At 48.0% G+C, this 18,954-nt stretch overlaps 1 protein-coding gene across 7 annotated transcripts in view; it reads right to left on the bottom strand.

The window, feature by feature from the left end:
• Window positions 1-539: 539 nt before the first annotated feature.
• Window positions 540-18,954, bottom strand: part of LOC113961643 (general transcription factor II-I repeat domain-containing protein 1-like) — a 69,146-nt gene continuing 50,731 nt past the window's right edge. For 3 of the 7 annotated variants that reach the window (XM_027672066.1, XM_027672067.1, XM_027672069.1), the window contains 10 exons: window positions 18,354-18,437; window positions 14,807-14,990; window positions 14,060-14,088; window positions 13,223-13,321; window positions 8,784-8,831; window positions 4,917-4,994; window positions 2,883-3,075; window positions 2,404-2,441; window positions 1,574-1,710; window positions 540-797 (listed from right to left, as the gene is read on the bottom strand). In XM_027672066.1, the coding sequence (XP_027527867.1) occupies window positions 723-797; window positions 1,574-1,710; window positions 2,404-2,441; window positions 2,883-3,075; window positions 4,917-4,994; window positions 8,784-8,831; window positions 13,223-13,321; window positions 14,060-14,088; window positions 14,807-14,990; window positions 18,354-18,437 (965 nt within the window). In that variant the 3' untranslated portion in view covers window positions 540-722. The remainder of the gene's footprint in view (window positions 798-1,573; window positions 1,711-2,403; window positions 2,442-2,882; window positions 3,076-4,916; window positions 4,995-8,783; window positions 8,832-13,222; window positions 13,322-14,059; window positions 14,089-14,806; window positions 14,991-18,353; window positions 18,438-18,954) is intronic. The other 4 variants (XM_027672068.1, XM_027672071.1, XM_027672073.1 and 1 more) reach the window with 4 other exon arrangements.

Genomic DNA, 18,954 nt, shown 5'->3' with positions numbered 1-18,954 from the left:
AAAGCCTCCCAGAAAGTCATAGAGTCATAGAATGATAATCATAAAATCAAAAATAGTGAAGGACTTCAATGGATGAAAATCTTTTCCTGGTTTAGACTCTGGTTAAACTCATGCAACCCAATGCTTCTGTGCCTTTCCAAGACCTGGGATGGCAGGAGGCTGGAAGGGAAGGCTTGGGAGGATCTCATCTCTTGGGAGGCCTGAAACCTCCTTCCTTCTTAATGCAAATGCACTTCAGCTCCAGAGCCAACAGGACTCACGAGTGCAGGTGCCTGATGCTCAGAAGGGCTGGTTCCCTCCTCTGTCACCACTGCAGTTCGGTACCACTCCTCTGGTAGCTCTGTACATGGATTTTTACAACTTTGATTTAAATTAAATTAAGCATTACAACATTTCAGACCTCTTGGCTTCAAGCGCTGGTGACACTAAGGATTTACTGAGCAGCCAAAGCCTGACAAGGTCTGTCCAGGGGTGCCCTTCTGCCCTTACTCTTACCTATAAATGCTATTTATCAATACCATATGTAATAAAATAAGTACTTTTAAGAGCAAGGCAACACTTTTTATTTTTATTTAAAAAGGCCTTGATGGCAGGAATATAGTGTAAAAATCATTGGAAAAACTAAAAGGCATTGATACATATTGGAATATACACTTTTTACATAAATTACATTTATTTATTTATTTATTCTCTCATTTGAGGTTCTTATTCGGTATTGAGGTCTAATAGTTAATAGGTCCTGGGATCTGGACGTTTAGACCACCATAGTCTAACATGTACATGTTCATGGGCCATTGCTGAAAGAGAGGGAGAGAAAAAGAAGGCAAAAGTCTCTGTTAGGACACAACACAAAACCATGCATACATCAAACCTCTGACATGTTTTGACACCAGCTGTTGCTCCCACTTTCCAAGGAGAAGAGAAGAACCAACCCCAAACCAAAACACCACTGGCAAACTTGACAAAAAAACTTCTGAATTTGTATTTCTCTTGCTCTTTCGGGGGGAGTTTTATTTTGTGCCATCCACAACCAAAGCCAAGCCCTGAGGGAGTGCAGCTGTATGCATCTCCCTGATTTGTTCCCTATTTTTGTGGGTTTGTGGCATGCTGAAGCTCTGCATTACTCCCAGGACCGAGTTGGAGGTACACCCGGCACAGCTCAGATCATGGGGAACCACTGGGTCCTGCCAAGAGGTGCTATGGGCCCGAGACGATGCCACCAGCATCTGTGTTTTAACCCAGTGGGGTGGGAGAACTTGCTCGAGTCTGTGTGCAGCTCACGTGTGGCTCCCACTAAAGCTGAGCACCCCCATGGCACCCAGCAGGGATGTGGGAGAGCCCCAAGCGGTGGCAGATGCTTTGGTCTGCTGACCTCCCCCAGAGAAACCCAGCAGGAAAAGGTAGCCCCACAGGTGTGTCCCCTTCTTTGCCAAACCTGCTTGTGCCATTTTACATCACACTTAATAGTGTTTGTCAGGCAGAGGGAGGTGGTGACAGTTCGAGAACAAAGAGCAGCATCCAGAAGCAGAAAGATAGGTAGGCAGTAACCCCCCTAATATTTGGAAGGCTTTACCACAAGTGAGATCTGATTTGTTGATGATGTAGACTCCATATTGGAAGAGGAGGAAGAGGAAGACGAGGAAGAGGAAGATACCAAATTTCCTTCAGAGATCCTCTTCCGCTTCCGTTTGGGAACACTGATGTCTTTCTCTGCAAGGAGAGAGGAAAGGCGTGAGGTGTCCAAGCCCTGCAAGTGGCCCCTAAATGTGGGGTCTCCTCCTGCTGCTCTGACCTCGCCTCCCACAGAACATCTCCCCGCAGCAACCTGCTCAGCCTCCACGATCTGGCACAGAGCTGCCAGCTTTCCTCACATTGAAGGCATGCTCTTGCTTGCCAGATCTCCCTTCTCTACAAAGCCACCTATTTTCATAACACTAATAGGATCATAATTTTCTCTAGGGTTGCTAATTCTGACACATTTGATTAAAACTGGCTGAAATTTATTGGGGAGGATGGGACAGAGAGAGAAACACATTCCCAGTGATCACAGCAACCTTGTTTCCTTAGAAGTTCAAGTGCTAAACAATGGATCAAATTTAACCAGTGAATAAATTGCTCATGGTGAGTAAATTGCTAATGGGAGAGAGATAATCACATCCTCCAGAATATGCTGGAAGTTTGAGACGAACAGCCCAGTCTTCCTGCATCTCACAGAAGTGGAATCATTTAAGAGGATGGTTTGCTAATGAACATGCTTAGCCTACTGAGGTAGGACCTTCTCCCCAGCCGGCCCTAGGGATGTGGGAGGTTCGAACACCACCTCACAACCCCCATCCATTTTGCCTGTGTATTTTCTCTCCTGTAGAGCTGGGAAAGCCAGTTATGTCCTAGCCCTTCCCTTACCTGTTTGTTTGACCTCGGGGCAGATTTCGGCAAATGGCCTGTGGAAGAGACAAGGGGTGAGTCAGGCAGATGCTGTTGTTTCACCCTGTGTGCCTGCCCATGCTGGGACACAGCCCAGACCCCAACCCTGAGCTGCCTCCTCCAACACCCCTTTGCATGGAGAGGGGACTCAGAGCATCCCCAGTGTGCCCCAGAGGGAAGCAACCTGAAAGAACTCAGCTGGGTCTCTGAGTTTCCTGCCCCCATGTCATGTCCCTTCCCAGCATGATCATCACAAATTGCACAAGAAAGAGGGGAAAAATCAGCCCTGCTAACCCTTTGCTGTGCCCACCCACGGGTGAGCACCTCCCTGCAGCACAGGACAATGTACGTGGTGGCTCTGGTGGCCCTGTGGTGAGTTCCCCCACTCGTGGCTGAAGAAGCAAAGACAACACTTAAAGAACAGTAACCTCCCCCATCACAAAGCTGGGGGGACTTACTGGAGCTGGTTTATAATCACCATCCGAATGCTCTCCCGTGCCTTCAAGATCTTCTCCAGCCGATGAATGTCATAGGTATTGGGATTTCTGAACGGGATATCGTCTGGCAACCCAGTAACCTCCACAGCATCAGGACTGTCCCTGATGAGTTTATAGGGCACCATGACGGGCCGGTTCAAGCCCAGAGCCTCTCCTGTAATGGCAGAGCAGAGGACAGCATACCAGCTTTACCCCAAGGGGCTCCAGACCCAACCAACTGAAGGACCAAGAGCTCCAGGGGACTTTGGGAAGCCATGGCTGCCATAATGCCTGACCTTTGCTGCAGCCACGCCCCACCCAGCTGTTTCACATCTACCTGCCCAATTTACTGTCTGCTCTATTAGCCTCCATTTAGAATTCTGCAGGAGCCTCAGGTGAGTTCAGAGCACACCCATTGCCGCACTTGCACCAGCAGCTGGACCAGCAGCAGCAGCAGCATGAGACACAGCCCAGGACAGGGGCAAATGGGAGAGATTTGCCCATTTCCACTTCCCTCTAGGGGATCACTGGGGTGGATATCACTGCCATGCCTCATCATCACATCATCACATCACATCACATCACATCATCACATCACTCCTGCCCATTTTTTTGAATCAGTTTCTCTCTTTGGCCTCCACAACATCCTATGGCAGTGAAATACCACAATTTAATTCCTTGCTGCATTAAAAGGACTTCCTTCTGTGTGATTAAACCTGCTGCTCACCTCTCTGGATACCCCTTCAGTTCTTACTTGGTGGGGAGCAGTGAACATCCCTCCCTCCTGTGCTGGTTCTTTCTGACTGTAAGATCCTGCTCCCGCCTTGTGTCTCTGCAGCCCAAAACATGAAGGTGTGAGTGGTGCCTCAGCCACATTTCTGGCTTTCCTCACAGAAAGTTTGTCCCTGGAGCCTACCTGGCATCTTCTGCTCCATAAACAGTGCCAGGACCATGAGAAAGCAGGGGTCTGCTGTGGGCTCAGCCCTCCCAAGGGTTGAATGGATAGAGATGCTCAGAGCATGGGCACCAGCCTCCTGGGGTGCTGTGCCCATAACCTGGCACCTCCAGTGACACAAATCAACCCTCAAAGCAGCACACAGCTCCTGCTGCAAGCAGCACCCCAATATAAACAGGGCTGGGAAGGGTGAGCAGCCTTGACAAGAGGAGATGAGAAAGGAGGGCAATGACATTCCTCACTGCTTTGCTATGAGTTTGGCTATTTTCCTTCTCCCTCAGGCAGTTATTTTGGGGAGGGAGGCTAGACACCGCACTGAAGCTGTGGGGTGCCACTGAGCTGCTGTGGCCTGGCTGTGAAGCCCTGGGGACTCACAGGCTGAAAAATAACTGCACTTACACAAGCTGTGCCCCTATGATGGCAAGGGGACAGCCAAGAGCAGGGGCAGCCCAACCTGCAGGGTCAAGATGCAGGGTCATGCACCCTGCGCTGGCTCCTACAGTCCTCCCACCCCCAGCTATTCCTGCTGCTCCTTTTCCCAAGGATGGGTGGAAGGAGAGGTTTGCTGGGTAGCACAAGGAGCCTGCAGATGGCATTTTCGAATTGTTAATATTCTGACCTCCTTTTCCACTGCAGCTTCAGCAAACTGTTCCCCACACACGCTGCATGTCAGGATGGGGTTCCAGCCTTGCTCCCAGCCTGGCAGGCAGGGGCTGGCACAGGGCAGCACACTCAGTATCTGGCTCGTGCCATGTTAAAAATGCATCAAAGGCTGACAGCAGACCGAACCAATCCTGCTCCTGTACTGCATTTTGCCATCCTCCTTCCCCTTGCCAAGGATGAGCTGTCAACAAGCAGGTCACAGTCCCACCTGCCAGAAGCAAGACACAGGGATGTTCCTGGGGACAGGCTGTAATGTGGAGCAGCAGGATGGAACCTGCGCTGCGGCAGCTGCGGTGTGCTCGGGCTATAAATAGAGGCCTTTGGTGGAATTAATTTTAACTACAGCTGCTGTCAGCAAAACCAGGCTCTCTCTGTGATGCATGCAGGCGGAGACTCACCGTATTTTTCATTGAAAAGCTCTTTCACTTGCTCTCGGAGAATCACCTTCTCTCCGAGCCTGTTGGCATCATCCTCATCTGCAAAAGCAAAGACAGGCATGAACACACCTTGTTTCCTTCTGAGCCCCTGGAAAACTAATCCCACTGCCAAAATGCAGGGCGGTGTCCCTGTCCCTCTGCCCCAGCATGGGCTGGGGACACCTCAGAGGTGCTGCTCTATCCTTGCACCCTGTGATGCCTTTCAGAACTGTGCAAAGCAGCTCTAAAATGTTGACAGATCTCCATTTGCCATGCACTGCCATGGCTGAGAGCATTTCACATCTACGCTGAGGGGTGTATGACTAGAAAATGACTAGAAAAAATGCAAAGCAATGGATGCTCAAGCCCTCAGTGCTGTGAATGCTCCCACGAGTGACATCAAGGAATGAGAGAACACTTTTATGGCTAGGCTCCTAAGTACAGTATTGTTTTATAATATGTCATATAATCAGCTTGGCTTTACTAGCTTTTTCAATTATCCTCATCATGCTAAACAGTTTCTCCTCCATTCTCTCATTTCAAACCATGTGCCTAATTCAGTAGATTTTTACCCTCAGCTATTTAGCATCCTCAGGAGGCTCCAGGACAAACAAGAGGGGTCACTACAGGTCCCCTTCGATGTTTTTTTACCCCTAGAGGTATAAAGCACCAAGTGAACGAACCTTATCTGCCTCTTGCTGGGGTCACCCCTCCAGTCCCGAGCCAATTGTGATGTGCTGTGCATGATCAGCTCAGTGGGGTCTCCTTCCCACATTCTCTCCTCCCAAAGAGAACCCTCACTGCACCCAAGGCAGGCACTGTCACCCTGGCTGGCAAGCCACTGGGTAGACATCATGGAATCCCTGAAAGGTTTGGGCTGAAAAGGACCTTAAAGACCATGCAGTTCCAACTCCCTGCCACAGGCAGGGACATCTTCCACTAGCCCAGGTTGCTCCAAGCCCTGTCCAACCTGGCCTTGAACACTTCCAGGGATGGGGCAGCCACAGCTTCTCTGGGCAACCTGTGCCAGGGCCTCCCCACCCTCACAGGGGGTAATTTCTTCCCAATATTCCATTTAACCCTGCCCTCTGCCAGTGTGAAGACACTCCCCCTTGTCCTCTCCCTTGTTCAAAGTTTGTTTCCAGCTCTCTTGGAGAGAGTACCCCTTAGGTACTGGAAAGGGCTCTAAGGTCTCCCCAGAGCCCTCTCTTCTCCAAGTGAACACCTCCAGCTCTCCCAGCCTGTTTCCATGGCAGAAGTGCTCCAGCCCTTGGGGTATCTTCGTGGCCTCCTCTGGACTCGTTTCAACAGATTCAGGTCTTTCTTGTGTTGAGGGACACAGAGCTGGATGCAGTGCTCCAGGTGGGGTCCCACAGTGGGTTTTTATAGCATCAAGGTGTAAACCCTGGCATGAGGGATCCAAGCATCCTCTGCCTCCAGTCTGAAGCTATTTAGTTTCATTTTAAGCAATCACATGATTATGATTTTTGATTATTTTGAGCACATGATTTTTGTTTTGATTTTAAGCAAACAAATGGCTGGCAGTTCTGTTTCAAACACAAGGTGAAAACCCATCACGAGTCCCTCAGCATGAGACTGAGCCCAACACTCAGCACCCCTGGCAGAAACAACCCCATCCCACACCTCGGCCACCCTGCTGCTGCAGGTGCTGGAGAGAAGCTGGCACCCTTAAATCTCTGCACTCTGCTACTGCACAGTACAGCCTCAAAAAAGCCTCTTCTCCACCTGGAAAACAATTGTTTTGCCTTGATATAACTAAGAAAAAACAAAAAGACATTTCTGCAAAGAAACCCCAGGGTCAAGTTGTGCTTCAAATCCAGAAAGGGCAACAAAGCAGCTTGAATGGCATGGAACAAAAAATAAATAGAACAGATGAAACTCAGATCTTGCCAAAGAGCTCTGATTTCAAGGTGATGCCTTCCAGCGCTGCTTCAGAGGCCGTGGCAGACCAGTGGGGTCAAACCCTATAGGCTCCCTCTGTGACTTCCTTGTCATCGATGCTCAGTTTCTGGGCTGTATATACACACCCGTGTGGATGTGTAGATGGTAGCAGACAAAGAAACACCAAAATTCAGTGTTCTCACTCATGTAATTCTCTGGGACTGAAAAATGAAGCAGCTCTTTCCTTTCCGCTCATGCCCCAAGCGACGTGAGTGCCAGAAACAAGATCCCAAGGGGTTTTTTCCACCTTGCAGTGGGCAGTACTCATGAATTCCCATCTAAGAACACAAACAAATATGAAAAACCTGGAACTGAGCATGCATAACAGAGAAGCCAAAGAGGAGGCTCTGCCCAGTGGCGCTGCTTCCTGGGGACCTGCCCCTCCGTCCCAAGGCAAGAGAGATCTCCATGTCCCTTTGACTTTACCCATTTGGATTTGGGAATTAATCAACTCAAGGAAGCCACTGCTGCTCCTGAAATGTGCAGGTTTATCCATGCTGCTGGCTTCAGCTCTGTGTTACCTTTTTTTTTTTCCAAAAAGTAGCCAGTTGATTAACCTTTTTTCCCCAATCCTACTTGCCTGAAGCCAGGAGCCCTGGACTCCATAGGCACTTACATCCATATGGTCACATTTTTAAAGCACCATTTGCTTTTTCCCTCGTCAGAACTTGATGTTTCTTTGAAAAACACCAAGTTACAGTTAGTAATTATTAAACTGGGCTTTAGGTGTCTGCTGTTGGACAACAGGATCCAAATCACTGCCTGTTCTTCTAGTGACTCAAAAAACCCACACAAAACCAAATCCAAGGTATCGCAAGGATAAACAATGGTTCTGTGTTCATGATGGCACGTGCAGAGCCTTGATCTTGGCAGTGAAGCTGCAGCATGGCCGAGCAGGGTACCCAGTGGAGCCTTTCTCCTTCCCATGCCACCAACAGCATCCTTTGAGTGCTGCTCCAGGCAATGCCCCTCCTCCACTGGGCCACTGCACATGGGGTAAAAATCTTCTGTTACCAAAACACGTCATAAAGCCTGTTTCATGAGGAAAACTGCCACTGCCCAACACATCCCACTGAGAATGTGGCTTAGATTCCTTCTGCAGCCAATCCCAGACACATCAAAGAAACACCCAGCCATGGCAGGATGCTTACAACAGCCAGGATCTGGCCCTTACTCCTAAGAGAATTCTTTCCACCTCAAGCTTCCATGGCTGCAATTCAGTTATACCCCTGTGCAAATCCAGAATAAACCTGCTGTCTTTACTGAGGCTATTCCACAGTAACTCAGGTTTAAATGCAGTTAGAATAACCTCAACACATGTATGTTTTTAAAACGGAGCTATAAACTTGTCACCTAGACACGCAGCCAGAATTCCAGCTGGCTGCTTGCACTACCGCTGGATCTGCCTTGCCCTGCCACAGGTACAGGCAGGAGAGCTCTTCCTTACTCCTATACATTAGTCTACATATTAAATCCCCCGAGCCTTCATGGCTACACACCAACCTTGGCCCAGGGTATGTATTAAAGCAAAGCAAAAAACCCCCAGCCCAAATCCATGCAAGCTCTCTGTTGAATGGTAAGTGGATTTTTAACAAACTAATTGCTGGGACACATGGATGAGCTGAGGACAACATGGCAGGGTGGTTTGGCTGGAGCAGAACTGGCTCTGATGCCCAGGGACTACAGCAACAGTGCTTAGAAATGGAGAGAGAATAATAACAACAATAAAACACTGTAGCATTCAGTTTGGAGTATCACAGGGAAACAGAGCAGAGAGGAAAAAAAATACCTGAAATTTGGGGGGTTTAGACATTTTCATTCCCATATTAAAACGCAAGTGCATTTCTTGTCTGCTACCATCTACGATGGATCAACTGAGCTACGTACCATTCAAGGCAGCGTACGCTTTTTCCAAGGATGTTATCCGTCTAGGGGCTACAGTGCAAGTTACCGGAAGACAAAAAAAAGAAAAGAAAGAGAAAGAAAAAAGAGAGCCATGAGTGCTGCAGCTTGGTTTCTTGGTCACAAACTAAAGCAAAACCCAGGACGACCCTGTCCCTAGCAGCTTAAAACTCCTCTGGTCCTGAGGCTCCTTGGCACAGAGACACTTTCAGTAGCTAAATAACTGCTGGGTGAGCTATTTAGTGGTGAGCTGGGTTCTCCACCTTGAACCAGCACCCGCTTTGTTTGGAATGTGTTTGAGCCTGCGAGCATCCCTTGAGATATGTTGCACTCCTGGGCAGCTCAAGGTCCACACATGCCCAGGGATGCACGGTTGAATGGCAGCATTTATGGCATGTGCCAGAGCAGCAGCGGCTGTGCTGCACGGCTGTTCCAGCACCAGAGGAGAAAAAACTCTGAGGTTAAAGCAGATGAAAAGTAAATAAGGAATTTGTGTCAGTTCTGCAGCAATGGGGGGAAACAGGAGAAAGAGGAGTCCCTAAGGAGAGGCTGGTTCTTGCCACTGACTCCAAAGTGATGAGCAATATCAAAAAGAAATTAATTTCCTGGTGAAAAGCTGCAGGGACAGGGCTAGGGCCAGGATTTGCATGATGGGCAAAAGGAGGAACGAAGCGGCTCATCCCATTGAAGTCACAGCCACAGGGGCAGCCGGTGGGGAAGCTGAGGCTGCAGCATCAGGGCAAGGAAGGGGCTCAGTGGGGAGGCTCTTACTGCCAAACTGCAGTGCACTGGCACTGGCAAACTGGAGGGGATTGGGGAGAGAGCAGGAGCATGTGTCCAAATTTTCTTAACAGAGGCATAAGCAATCTGAAATAACTCAAAATACGTGTTCCACATTTCAAGGAAGCTCAGGAAAGCAGCCACTGCAGCACAGTGCTCTGCTGCTGCCCTGTGTGGGGGACGAGAGCCCTTCGGTTCAGTGGCACCAAAGGAAGAGAAAAACATAGGGTTCTGCCCAGGGCAATTGCACACACTGAGCTTTGGGCACAGACCTCAGACCCTCATAAGCTGGGACACTGAGCTGGGCCCTGCACCCCTGGGCTGCAGCAGGACAAATCCTGCCATAAGTGGTTGCAGCACTGCCACTTGTTGTCACACAGCATGATCACTGAAAATAAGTGATGCTCTCTGCAGCCTGGTCTCCCAAATCACTGGTGACAGTCTGCTTGAGTGGGCACCCTGAGGGCAGCACCCATAGCACTAAATGCTTATGCAAAGGGAAAGAGATGCAGATGGATTATGCTGACGCTGGGAAAGCCAAGCTAGAGTCCAAACCAAGAGGGAACAAGGTGCTGGCATGACTTCTGTCAAGGAGGAATGCAGACAGGAGTGCAAGCAGACTGCAAGCAGTGAAGTACAGAAACACATGGCAGCATCTTTCCAATATGGATCAGAATCAGTTTAGGAAGGGCAGTACTGTATTTCCTTTGGTTGGCAGCAACTCAAAGGTTTTTGTAGCATTTGAGGGGAAGATTTCAAGATGCTGTTATGAAATCATGCTGGTTAAGAAAGATAATTAAAATTTCTTGTCCTGCTAACCCACATGTGCTGAGCCTTAACCATGGGAAGCATTCCACTAGGCTCAGGGCCACAATGCTGTGAGGTATGGCCTGCATCCCAAAGTGCTGGACCACAGCCAGGATGGAGCAGTACTCATCTCACCCTGTGATAAGCACCCTGAAAAATGCAGTGGTGGTCTCTGAAAGACCCAGCAGGATATAAGGGTGGTGGGGAGCAGGAGGGAGGTAAGAGCAAAGTGAACATGAGTGTTGGGATGAGCTGGGCAATGGTGTTGCCTTCTTGAAAGCGAGAGGATGCCAAACACACAGGCAAATGGGAAAAGGAGACCAAAATTAGGGAAAGAAAAAGGTGATTGGAATCACAGACAGGCTTTGAAGCTCCACACCTATTCACACTATCTGCTTGAATTTTCACCTTCAGACTAGAAACAGTGAAAAATAATTCACCCCGGGCCTGGTTGCTCCCACGAGGGGTAAACAGGGCAGATGGGTAAAGGGAGAGGCACACGGACCTCAAAAAGCAACCTGGTGATGGAGCAAGATGTGCTCAGCCCCATCACTGCTTTCCTCTTTTCTTTTTTTTCTTGCTAGGAGTTTCTAATGCAAGGCACATCTCATCAAAGTCTTGAGGAGGATTGTGTTCTTGTGATTAAAAAAAAATCTAAAAAGGATGCCTGCATGTGTGGTTTTTTTAATTAAAGAACACTGCCTGCCCTACTTTATTAATTGGAGTATGGGAAATAATCTATCAGGGTGGTAGGGAGCTTGGGGAATAGGACAGATGTAGCTGGTGTACATTTTCAATCAAAGCACATAAAAATTAACATACAGAAAGATTTTTTTTTTATGTGTGTGCTAGATTACTTATGCTTGATATTTTTTTTCAAAGGCTCATATTAAGCCAATTTTGTATCTCTGTGCCTCAGGAAAGAAAACAAGAAAGGATAAGCACAGTGTTTACAGCACTGGAGCTTTACCCCTTCTCACTCACTCCTGTTAAATGGTGAAAGATCATTCTGCTTTCAAAAAGGGGTTTTGAAGGTCTTTTTGCAGAGCAGAGACCAGACTATTTTAGCAGTGCGGAGAAAAGACACTGGAAATCAAAACAAAAACCTCTGGATGCCGGGAGGGTTGTGCTTCTGGGTTAAAGCCCTCGGGGGAGTCACAGAGGTGAAGTGCTGGTACCAGTGGTCTCAGGGCTATTTTCCCACCTTTGAGAGGTTGCAAACCTGCACTGTGGATGGGTTTTTTTTCCAAACACCACCTTCATTCCCCCCAAAATCCACCTCCTTGTGCAAACAGCATCCCTGAAGGCACAGCGCCCCCAGCTGCTTCTGCACCAGCAGCTCCCCCCATCCCCATTTCCCAATAGAGGGGAGATACCACCTCAACAGAAAAATTACAGATTATCTTCAGAAGAAAGCACTGAGGTGCTCAGATCATATTGAAATCCTTTTCTCTGTTTCTGTTGCACTGAAAAAACGGGTGTCCACAAGAGAGAGAGATCCATGGTCCTGCACTTATTGGGAATGCTCTTTGCAATGCAGGAGGTGCACAACTTTAAAGCAAATGAAACCCCATAATTTAACCTAAAGGCAACTAAAATCACTCCAAAGTGATTTTTTAAAAAATTACGTTAAATTTCCCCTTTTCCTTAAAATGTGTACTTTTCATGTGATTTTTGGCCAAAGTGATCCACAAAACCCATTAATTTCCCTTACCTTTATAAAGTCACCTCCTGGGCTTTCCAGTTTTAGAGACCTCTGCAATACCATCCTGCTTGGGAGTAACTACTGCTTTCATTTTAACCCTCCTCTATGAAATAAAAGTGATTTTTATTGATTTTGTTTTAAGGCCAAGCACACTGCTGCTCATTTTACATGGCAGGGCTTCACTACACAAGACTGAGGTAAAAAGGATGCTCTTAAATTTAAATTTTTAGTGAACTATGGCTAGTTGGAAATCATTCATTTTGTTAAGGCAGATGAAAAGCGATCAAAGCCAAGGCAGTGAGTGTACTACTGTGTTGCCACCATCAACTTTCGTGTAATGGCATGGAAAAGCAAATGACAGGTTAATTGCTACCAGTGGGGATTTTTCAGGGGGGCAAAATACAAATAGCTCTTTTCTCAAGGAGATATTCCAATGGTAATCTGACTACTAGAAAACCATTATAAGTCCTGGAATTGTCTCTGAAGATTTGGCAAGTACGGGAAATAATCTATAACAAATTGAGCTGTCAAGTAAGGAAAACCCTTCATCTGTGACTCCTCTTATTTAAAACCTCAGTGGAAGGAGAGAGACTGAAGCACTGAGCCCGGCAGGGATGCTGCAACCTGCCGAGTCTACTCAGGGTACCACAATACACATAATAAAATATGTCTTTAGGTTTGCAGTAGAAGGGCCAGTCCATATGGGGAGCATTCAGCTGGAGAAGGAGAGAAAAAAATGCTGTGTGTCAAAAAGAAAATCAATTTCCTCTCCATCTCTATTTATCAGGCTGCATCTCCCAGTCAGGTAGCATGTTGAAGTATTTGCCTTCTGATGTTCTCCTTTGTTAATGGTGTGATTTGTGTCAGATCAGGGTCTCTTAACGCAATTACACTGATTATGGTTGGGGAATGGGAAGACAAGATGCGGCTGGAGGAGCAGATACATAACCATGTGATTCCGTGGAAAACAAGAGTTCTGCAAAACTCGTGTTTCACTGAGAGCTCACTTAAGGTCTAGCTACAAGTCTAAGGCCAAGGTCCACAGAGGTCTTGAGGCATCATTGGCTGGAGCCTACACAGGGACACAGAAGGTGAACACAAAGACCATGCCTGAATTTTTCTGACAGCTCACCTTTTGTTAGAGCTCTTTCTGCTGTTCCAAATAGGGGCATATAAATGTTTTCCTCTCTGCCATATTTGTCTTTCCTAAATTGTGCCATCGCCTTGGAGGCTGGCCAAGGAAATGGAAAGCCATGAATAAAGATGACAAGGTTCTTTGCACCCAGCTGTGCTCTTCCAATAGTTGTAATTACAGACATTTAAAATCAAGACAGGTTTTTACCCACATTTCTGATGGCAGCTTTATTTTCGTGGCAGCCTAGAAATGAGAGACAAAGCTACTGTGGGAATACACAGTGAAGGACACGGTTCTGGGATGGTGATTTGAGCAGCTGTGTATGGAGTGCATCCCAGACACCCTGTCCTCTCCTCTGCCACAACTTCCCCAGTGTATCCGCACACGAAATTCCCACAAGCTGGAGTGGGCTTTCAGTGCCACGCTGCTGCAGCCCAACATGGACCCCTGTGGTTAACCACCCTTCCCATGACCCTCCCTTGCCACCAAACTTGCCAGCTCATTGCAATGCAGATTTATTTTAAGAAAACACTTAAGAAAGTGGGTGCTTTCTTAAATAGAAAACAGATCCCTGCCCTAGATTAGCCCTTGAAAACTGCCATCATTTCAAGGAAACAGCAGCAGTACTGATGGGTGATGCTAAAGCCAGCTGTCTCAGGCAACAAATGCACCAAACAACAACAAAACCAAAGTGGGAAACCCAGGAAAGTGAAGTTGGGACAACCTTTCTCCAGCTGATAAAATTATTGCTTGCCATCCACAGTTTACAATTCCCTGACCACCGCTAAACACCTGGCAAATACATTGCTTAGACAAAAAGGCATCATCTCTTACCGGGTTTGGGGATAAGTCCTTGAAAAGGCCTGTGAAAAATAAGAAAAAAAGGAGATTTTAAAATGAAATGGTACTGGGAAGCCAGCATGCCTGGATAGAACACCCTCCTATGGCCCAGGGAAGGCTGGGAATCAGCCTGTCCTTTGCATGCTGTGGCACAACTCATGGGGGACCAGCAGGAGCTCTGTGGGGATGAGATCCCTGCTTGGGGCAGCATGTACCCTGTCGGTAAGAAGACAGGCAGCACGGTCCAGCAAGAGGGTGATGGAGCCACTCTTAAAAGTCCATTTTTTTCCCCGTGTCACCTTAGTGTGATACACAGCTAAAGTGCTTTTCCCCTCCCACTTGTGTCCATCCCCTCTGGATGCGAAAGTAAGAGGACCCTGCTATGAACAGGCAGTGCTAAAGGACTTCCCTGCACCAGCAATTATCTGCCTCATGCCTCCTAAAAAAGGGGCTGAGAGTTCTCTGCTTGCACATCAATAGCACCGAGAACCTTTTTCTCCTGATAGTGCCTGCCCCACCATCTCCCCGGGCAGCAAGTGGGAGGAAAGAGCAGGAGTGTCCATTTCATGGTCCCCTCCTTTCTGTTGACCCAAGCTGTCAACTTAATCGCTGCCTTGGGGGGCTGGAGGCACTTACAGCATTTACAGACCTGCCCCAGTGGGGCTACAAAGCAGAGGGTGCATTTAGGTGGGCTCCCTCCTCTTCCCCTTCATGGGGCAGCTGACACTTCTTGCCATGTACCTCGTCACAGTGAACTTGATTTTATCAGCAACAGCTAGTATCCTCTCCAGGTTTTGTGAGCCGAAGGTGCAGGGCTTCCGGAAGGGGATCCCAGGGGGCAGTCCCTCTATAATCACTGACCCTGGATTGCTCTTGATCCGCTTGTATGGCACTTGCACAGGGTATTTAATCCCCAAGGCCTCACCTGGGAGAGAAGAGAGTGGTAAATAAGCAGTGAGTGTGTGGGATGCCGGGGATACCACTTCTGCCGAGGCTCTGGCTACATCCCTACCCCACCAAGGCACGGAACAGCGTGGGCAGGCTGCTTGAAGCACCAGGTCAGCATTAGATCAAGGACCAACATTTTCAGGCTGCCTCCATGATGGCAGCAGAGGAATCCCAAGACAGGCACACATGTGCAGCAGAGCTAGTGGGGCCGAGGAGAGGTATCGTCCTGCACAATGATGACCATGCACTGCAGTAGGAGGGATGGAAAGCTGCTGCTTTTTGCTTTGGGACATTATTTGGAGATAACTCCATAGGCATGTTCCCTCTCTAAGGTAGCTGGAAACATGCACAAGTCTTACCCCTGCCTAGAAAATGGGGTGTCCTGGTTCCTGCCAGGAGAGAGTTAATTTTTGCAGTAGCCAGGAGGGGCCTTAGCTAAGACCTGGAGGTTATTAGGTCACAATGTTGCTTGGGTCTGTTCACCTGGTTGTGGTACCTAACCCTGCATAAACTCCCGTATATGAACATCATGCTCCTCACAGTGCTCTGTTTCAGAGCAGGTAGAAGGATCAGCATTGCTGCTTTTTTGCTGTACTATGTGATATCAGCTTATGACATGATAACGTAAAAGGTAATGAGGGTCATTTAGGATGTGTCTTCAGTGTTGTTCTCCTGCCCTGGCCTTCGATGCTACCTCAGGGAATTCCTTAATAATCATACCCAGCCTGTAGGGGGAAGAGAAGGGTGATTTTTCCCAGCTTTTTACCCTCTTTTTCTCCTTCAGGCATGTTATAACAGCTTTTGAGAATTTTGAATTCCCTTTGGATGTTAAGGACAACATGTTTTTGTTGCTAAGTCTGCTAGGTCTCCTCAGTGCTGTCCACACCACGGTTAGAGTTACAAAAGAGATTTTTTTAGAGGGTCTTTCAAAGATCTACCCCAAGGCTGGATAGTCATGAGTGGTGGGAGAAAATGGGTCAATTTTTGAAGGACTATTCTGCTCCAATGGTTTGGAAGCTCACCTCTGAACAACTACAGGACCCAGACAAAGTGGCAGGATATTTGAAAGAAAAAATGCTGGGGCAGTTACAGAAGGATGCAAAGTTATGCAGTGTGCTGGATCCTGGCTACTATTTATCAGACACTGGTTGTCACTAGACAGCACCCTCACACCCTCAGGAGGAGGAAAGTAGACCTACAGGAACTGAGGCCACTCAAACTGCAGCTGAACCAGAGGAACGACAATTTTATGTGGGGTGCTGAACAACAACACACTTTTGAACAAATTAAACAGGAGGTTGCCCATGCAGTAGTCCATGGGCCAGTCAGGACAGGACAGGATGTAAAAATTGTGCTCTACACTACAGCTGGGGAGAATGGTCCTTCCTGGAGTCTCTGGCAAAAAGTACCTGGGGAGACTCGAGGACAAGCCCCAGGGTTCTGGAGTCAGGGAGACAAAGGGTCCAAGGCCTGTTACACCCCAACTGAAAAAGAAATCCTGGCAGCTTCTGAAGGGGTTGGAACCACTTCAGAAGTGACTGGCACCAAAGCACAGCTCCTTCTGGCACCCTGACTGCCAGTGCTGGGCTGGATGTGCAAAGGGAAAGCCCCTTCCACACATCATGCCACGTGATCCACGTAGAGTAGGTGGATCGCTCTGATCACACAGCGAGCTCAGCTAAGAAACCCCAATTGCCCAGAAATCTTGGAGATCATCACAAACTGGCCCAAAGGTGAAAATTTCAGATTATTACCAGAGGAGGATCAGGTGACATGTGCTGTGAAGGCCCCACCATATAATCAGCTTCCAGAAAATGAAAGGTGACACACACTGTTCACTGTTGGTTCCTGCCGTATTGTAGGGACACACTGAAAATGGAAAGCTGCCACATGGAGTCCTATGGTGGTGAGTCACAGAAGCTCCTGAGGGACAAGGGGGATCAAGTCAGGTTGCAGAGCTGAAGGTCGTCCAGCTGGCTTTAGATACCACTGAACAAGAGAAATGGCCAGTGTTCTACCTCTGCACTGACTTGTGGGTGGTGGCAAATGCTCTGTGGGGGTGGCTGGACCAATGGAAAAAGGCCAATTGGCAGCACAGACGGAAACCCATCTGGGCTGCTGAACTGTGGCAAGACATCGCTGCTCAGGTAGAGAAGTTGGCTGTAAAAGTATGTCAAGCAAAGGCAAACCCACCCATGGGATCATTTTTGCTCAAGGACCTGGGTGCACTTGGTGGGTGATGCAGAGCGACAAGGAAACACAATGTATTTGGGGATTTGATTTTTGGGTGAGAACAGTCTCTAATGTTGAATCGTATAATACCAGTTGCTGAATGACACTGCCACTATCTGCCACTACCATGGACAATGAGGATGGGCTGCTGCAGATATACCAGCTGTGAGCTCCTGATGCAGCTTGCAACCAGCTGACAGCACACCAGCCCTCCTGCTCTGGAAGACATCTAGGATGGATAGAACCCACAGTCATGGACTAAATGAACTCAACAGACATTTTGGAGTGATGCCCACTGACTATGGAAATGATACCTATACTTGTATATATTCATATATATATGTATATAGTTGGAAAGTGTAGGATTTCAGCATGACATAGACGGTATAGAATAAGGGGCGGATAATCTCCTGGTTCTGTCCAGGACAGGGTTAATTTTTGCAGTAGCCAGAGGGGGCAAGGCCAGGACCCCGAGGTTATTCTGTACCACCTCACATTATTTTCTGGGGGACAGGGAAGGGGTCCCTTCTGGTGGAGTAAGCACGGCAGAGGGAGCAATCAGATAGCACCAATTCCCTCTGTTCCTGATATTGTAGCTGTTACTGTTCGTTTTCTTATTCCATTGCTGTTTCTAGTAAATATCAACCCATGATCTTTACCCTTTGTGCCTCTAATTCTCCTCTCCATCCACGTGCAGGGGGAGGAGGACTGGGAGGGAGGAGTGAGCAAGCAGCACATGGTTTTGAGTGCTTCAGTGGGAACACTAAATTGGGGAAGACTAAACCACGACATGGGGATAACAGCATTTCCCTGCCCTGGGGACAGGAGGGGCAGCATCTACTTGTCCCCTAGTGCTTCTGTGGGTGCTCGGTACAGCCTGTTCTTACTCTCTTCCCAACCTCCTGCCACCCCCTGTTGCTCCCACAGCTCCTGCAGCAAAGAGCACCAATTCCCAGACCTGCCATTCCTTTCTGGCCCTCCAAGGTGTTGGTGGCTCAAGGGGGACTTGAAAGAAAGTACCTGGCAAGGAGGAATCAGGAGGAGAGAGGAGAGACAGGGCGCAAAGAATTAGGAGGGAATAAAACCAACTCCCTGCCTGGTTTCTCACCGTATTTCTTATTGAACAGGTCCTGGACTTGTTCCCGCAGCGTGTTAGCAATGTCTATTCTGGAAAGCCTGGCATCATAATTTTCTGTAAAATAAAGAATCAATTATGGACTTCTACTGGTAAATTAAAAGGCACTCTGTGACTTTTAAGTAATGCCATTTTCTAATTATAGGAAAGTCCTTATCTTGCAATTAGCTAATCTCTGGAGTGGGCCATTCAAAGTCCTTAAAAATAATCTAAACAGAAATATGGGGCTTTTTCCTCTGCCTGTTTGCTAAGAATAAAAGCCACATGAAATTGAAGATTCAGTTGCGATAATTACCTGTATTAAAATAAAACACACTCCAAAGCCTCTTGGAAAAGCCAAAGGCTTTGAAAAGGCTCCCTCCCTGTGCAAACCCTTGCAGGCCCCCAAGGCCCAAGAAGGGATGCTTGAGCAAGGGCAGTATTTGCCCACCCAGCCCACAGGCTTCTCTCCATCACTTCCCCCAAGGAAGCCACCACATTGTTGCCAGAGCATGCTGAACTTGAGTGGCATTTATACAAGTATCACCCAGACGGAAAAAGCCCCAGAAAAGGCAAACCCCGAGGCTTGGAAACT

Source organism: Neopelma chrysocephalum, unplaced genomic scaffold (genome assembly GCF_003984885.1).
Source record: "Neopelma chrysocephalum unplaced genomic scaffold, ASM398488v2 Primary Assembly neopelma1_97377, whole genome shotgun sequence".
Lineage (NCBI taxonomy): Eukaryota > Metazoa > Chordata > Aves > Passeriformes > Pipridae > Neopelma > Neopelma chrysocephalum.
Note: the sequence above shows the minus strand (reverse complement) of the source record. Positions and strands in the feature narration are given on the sequence as shown.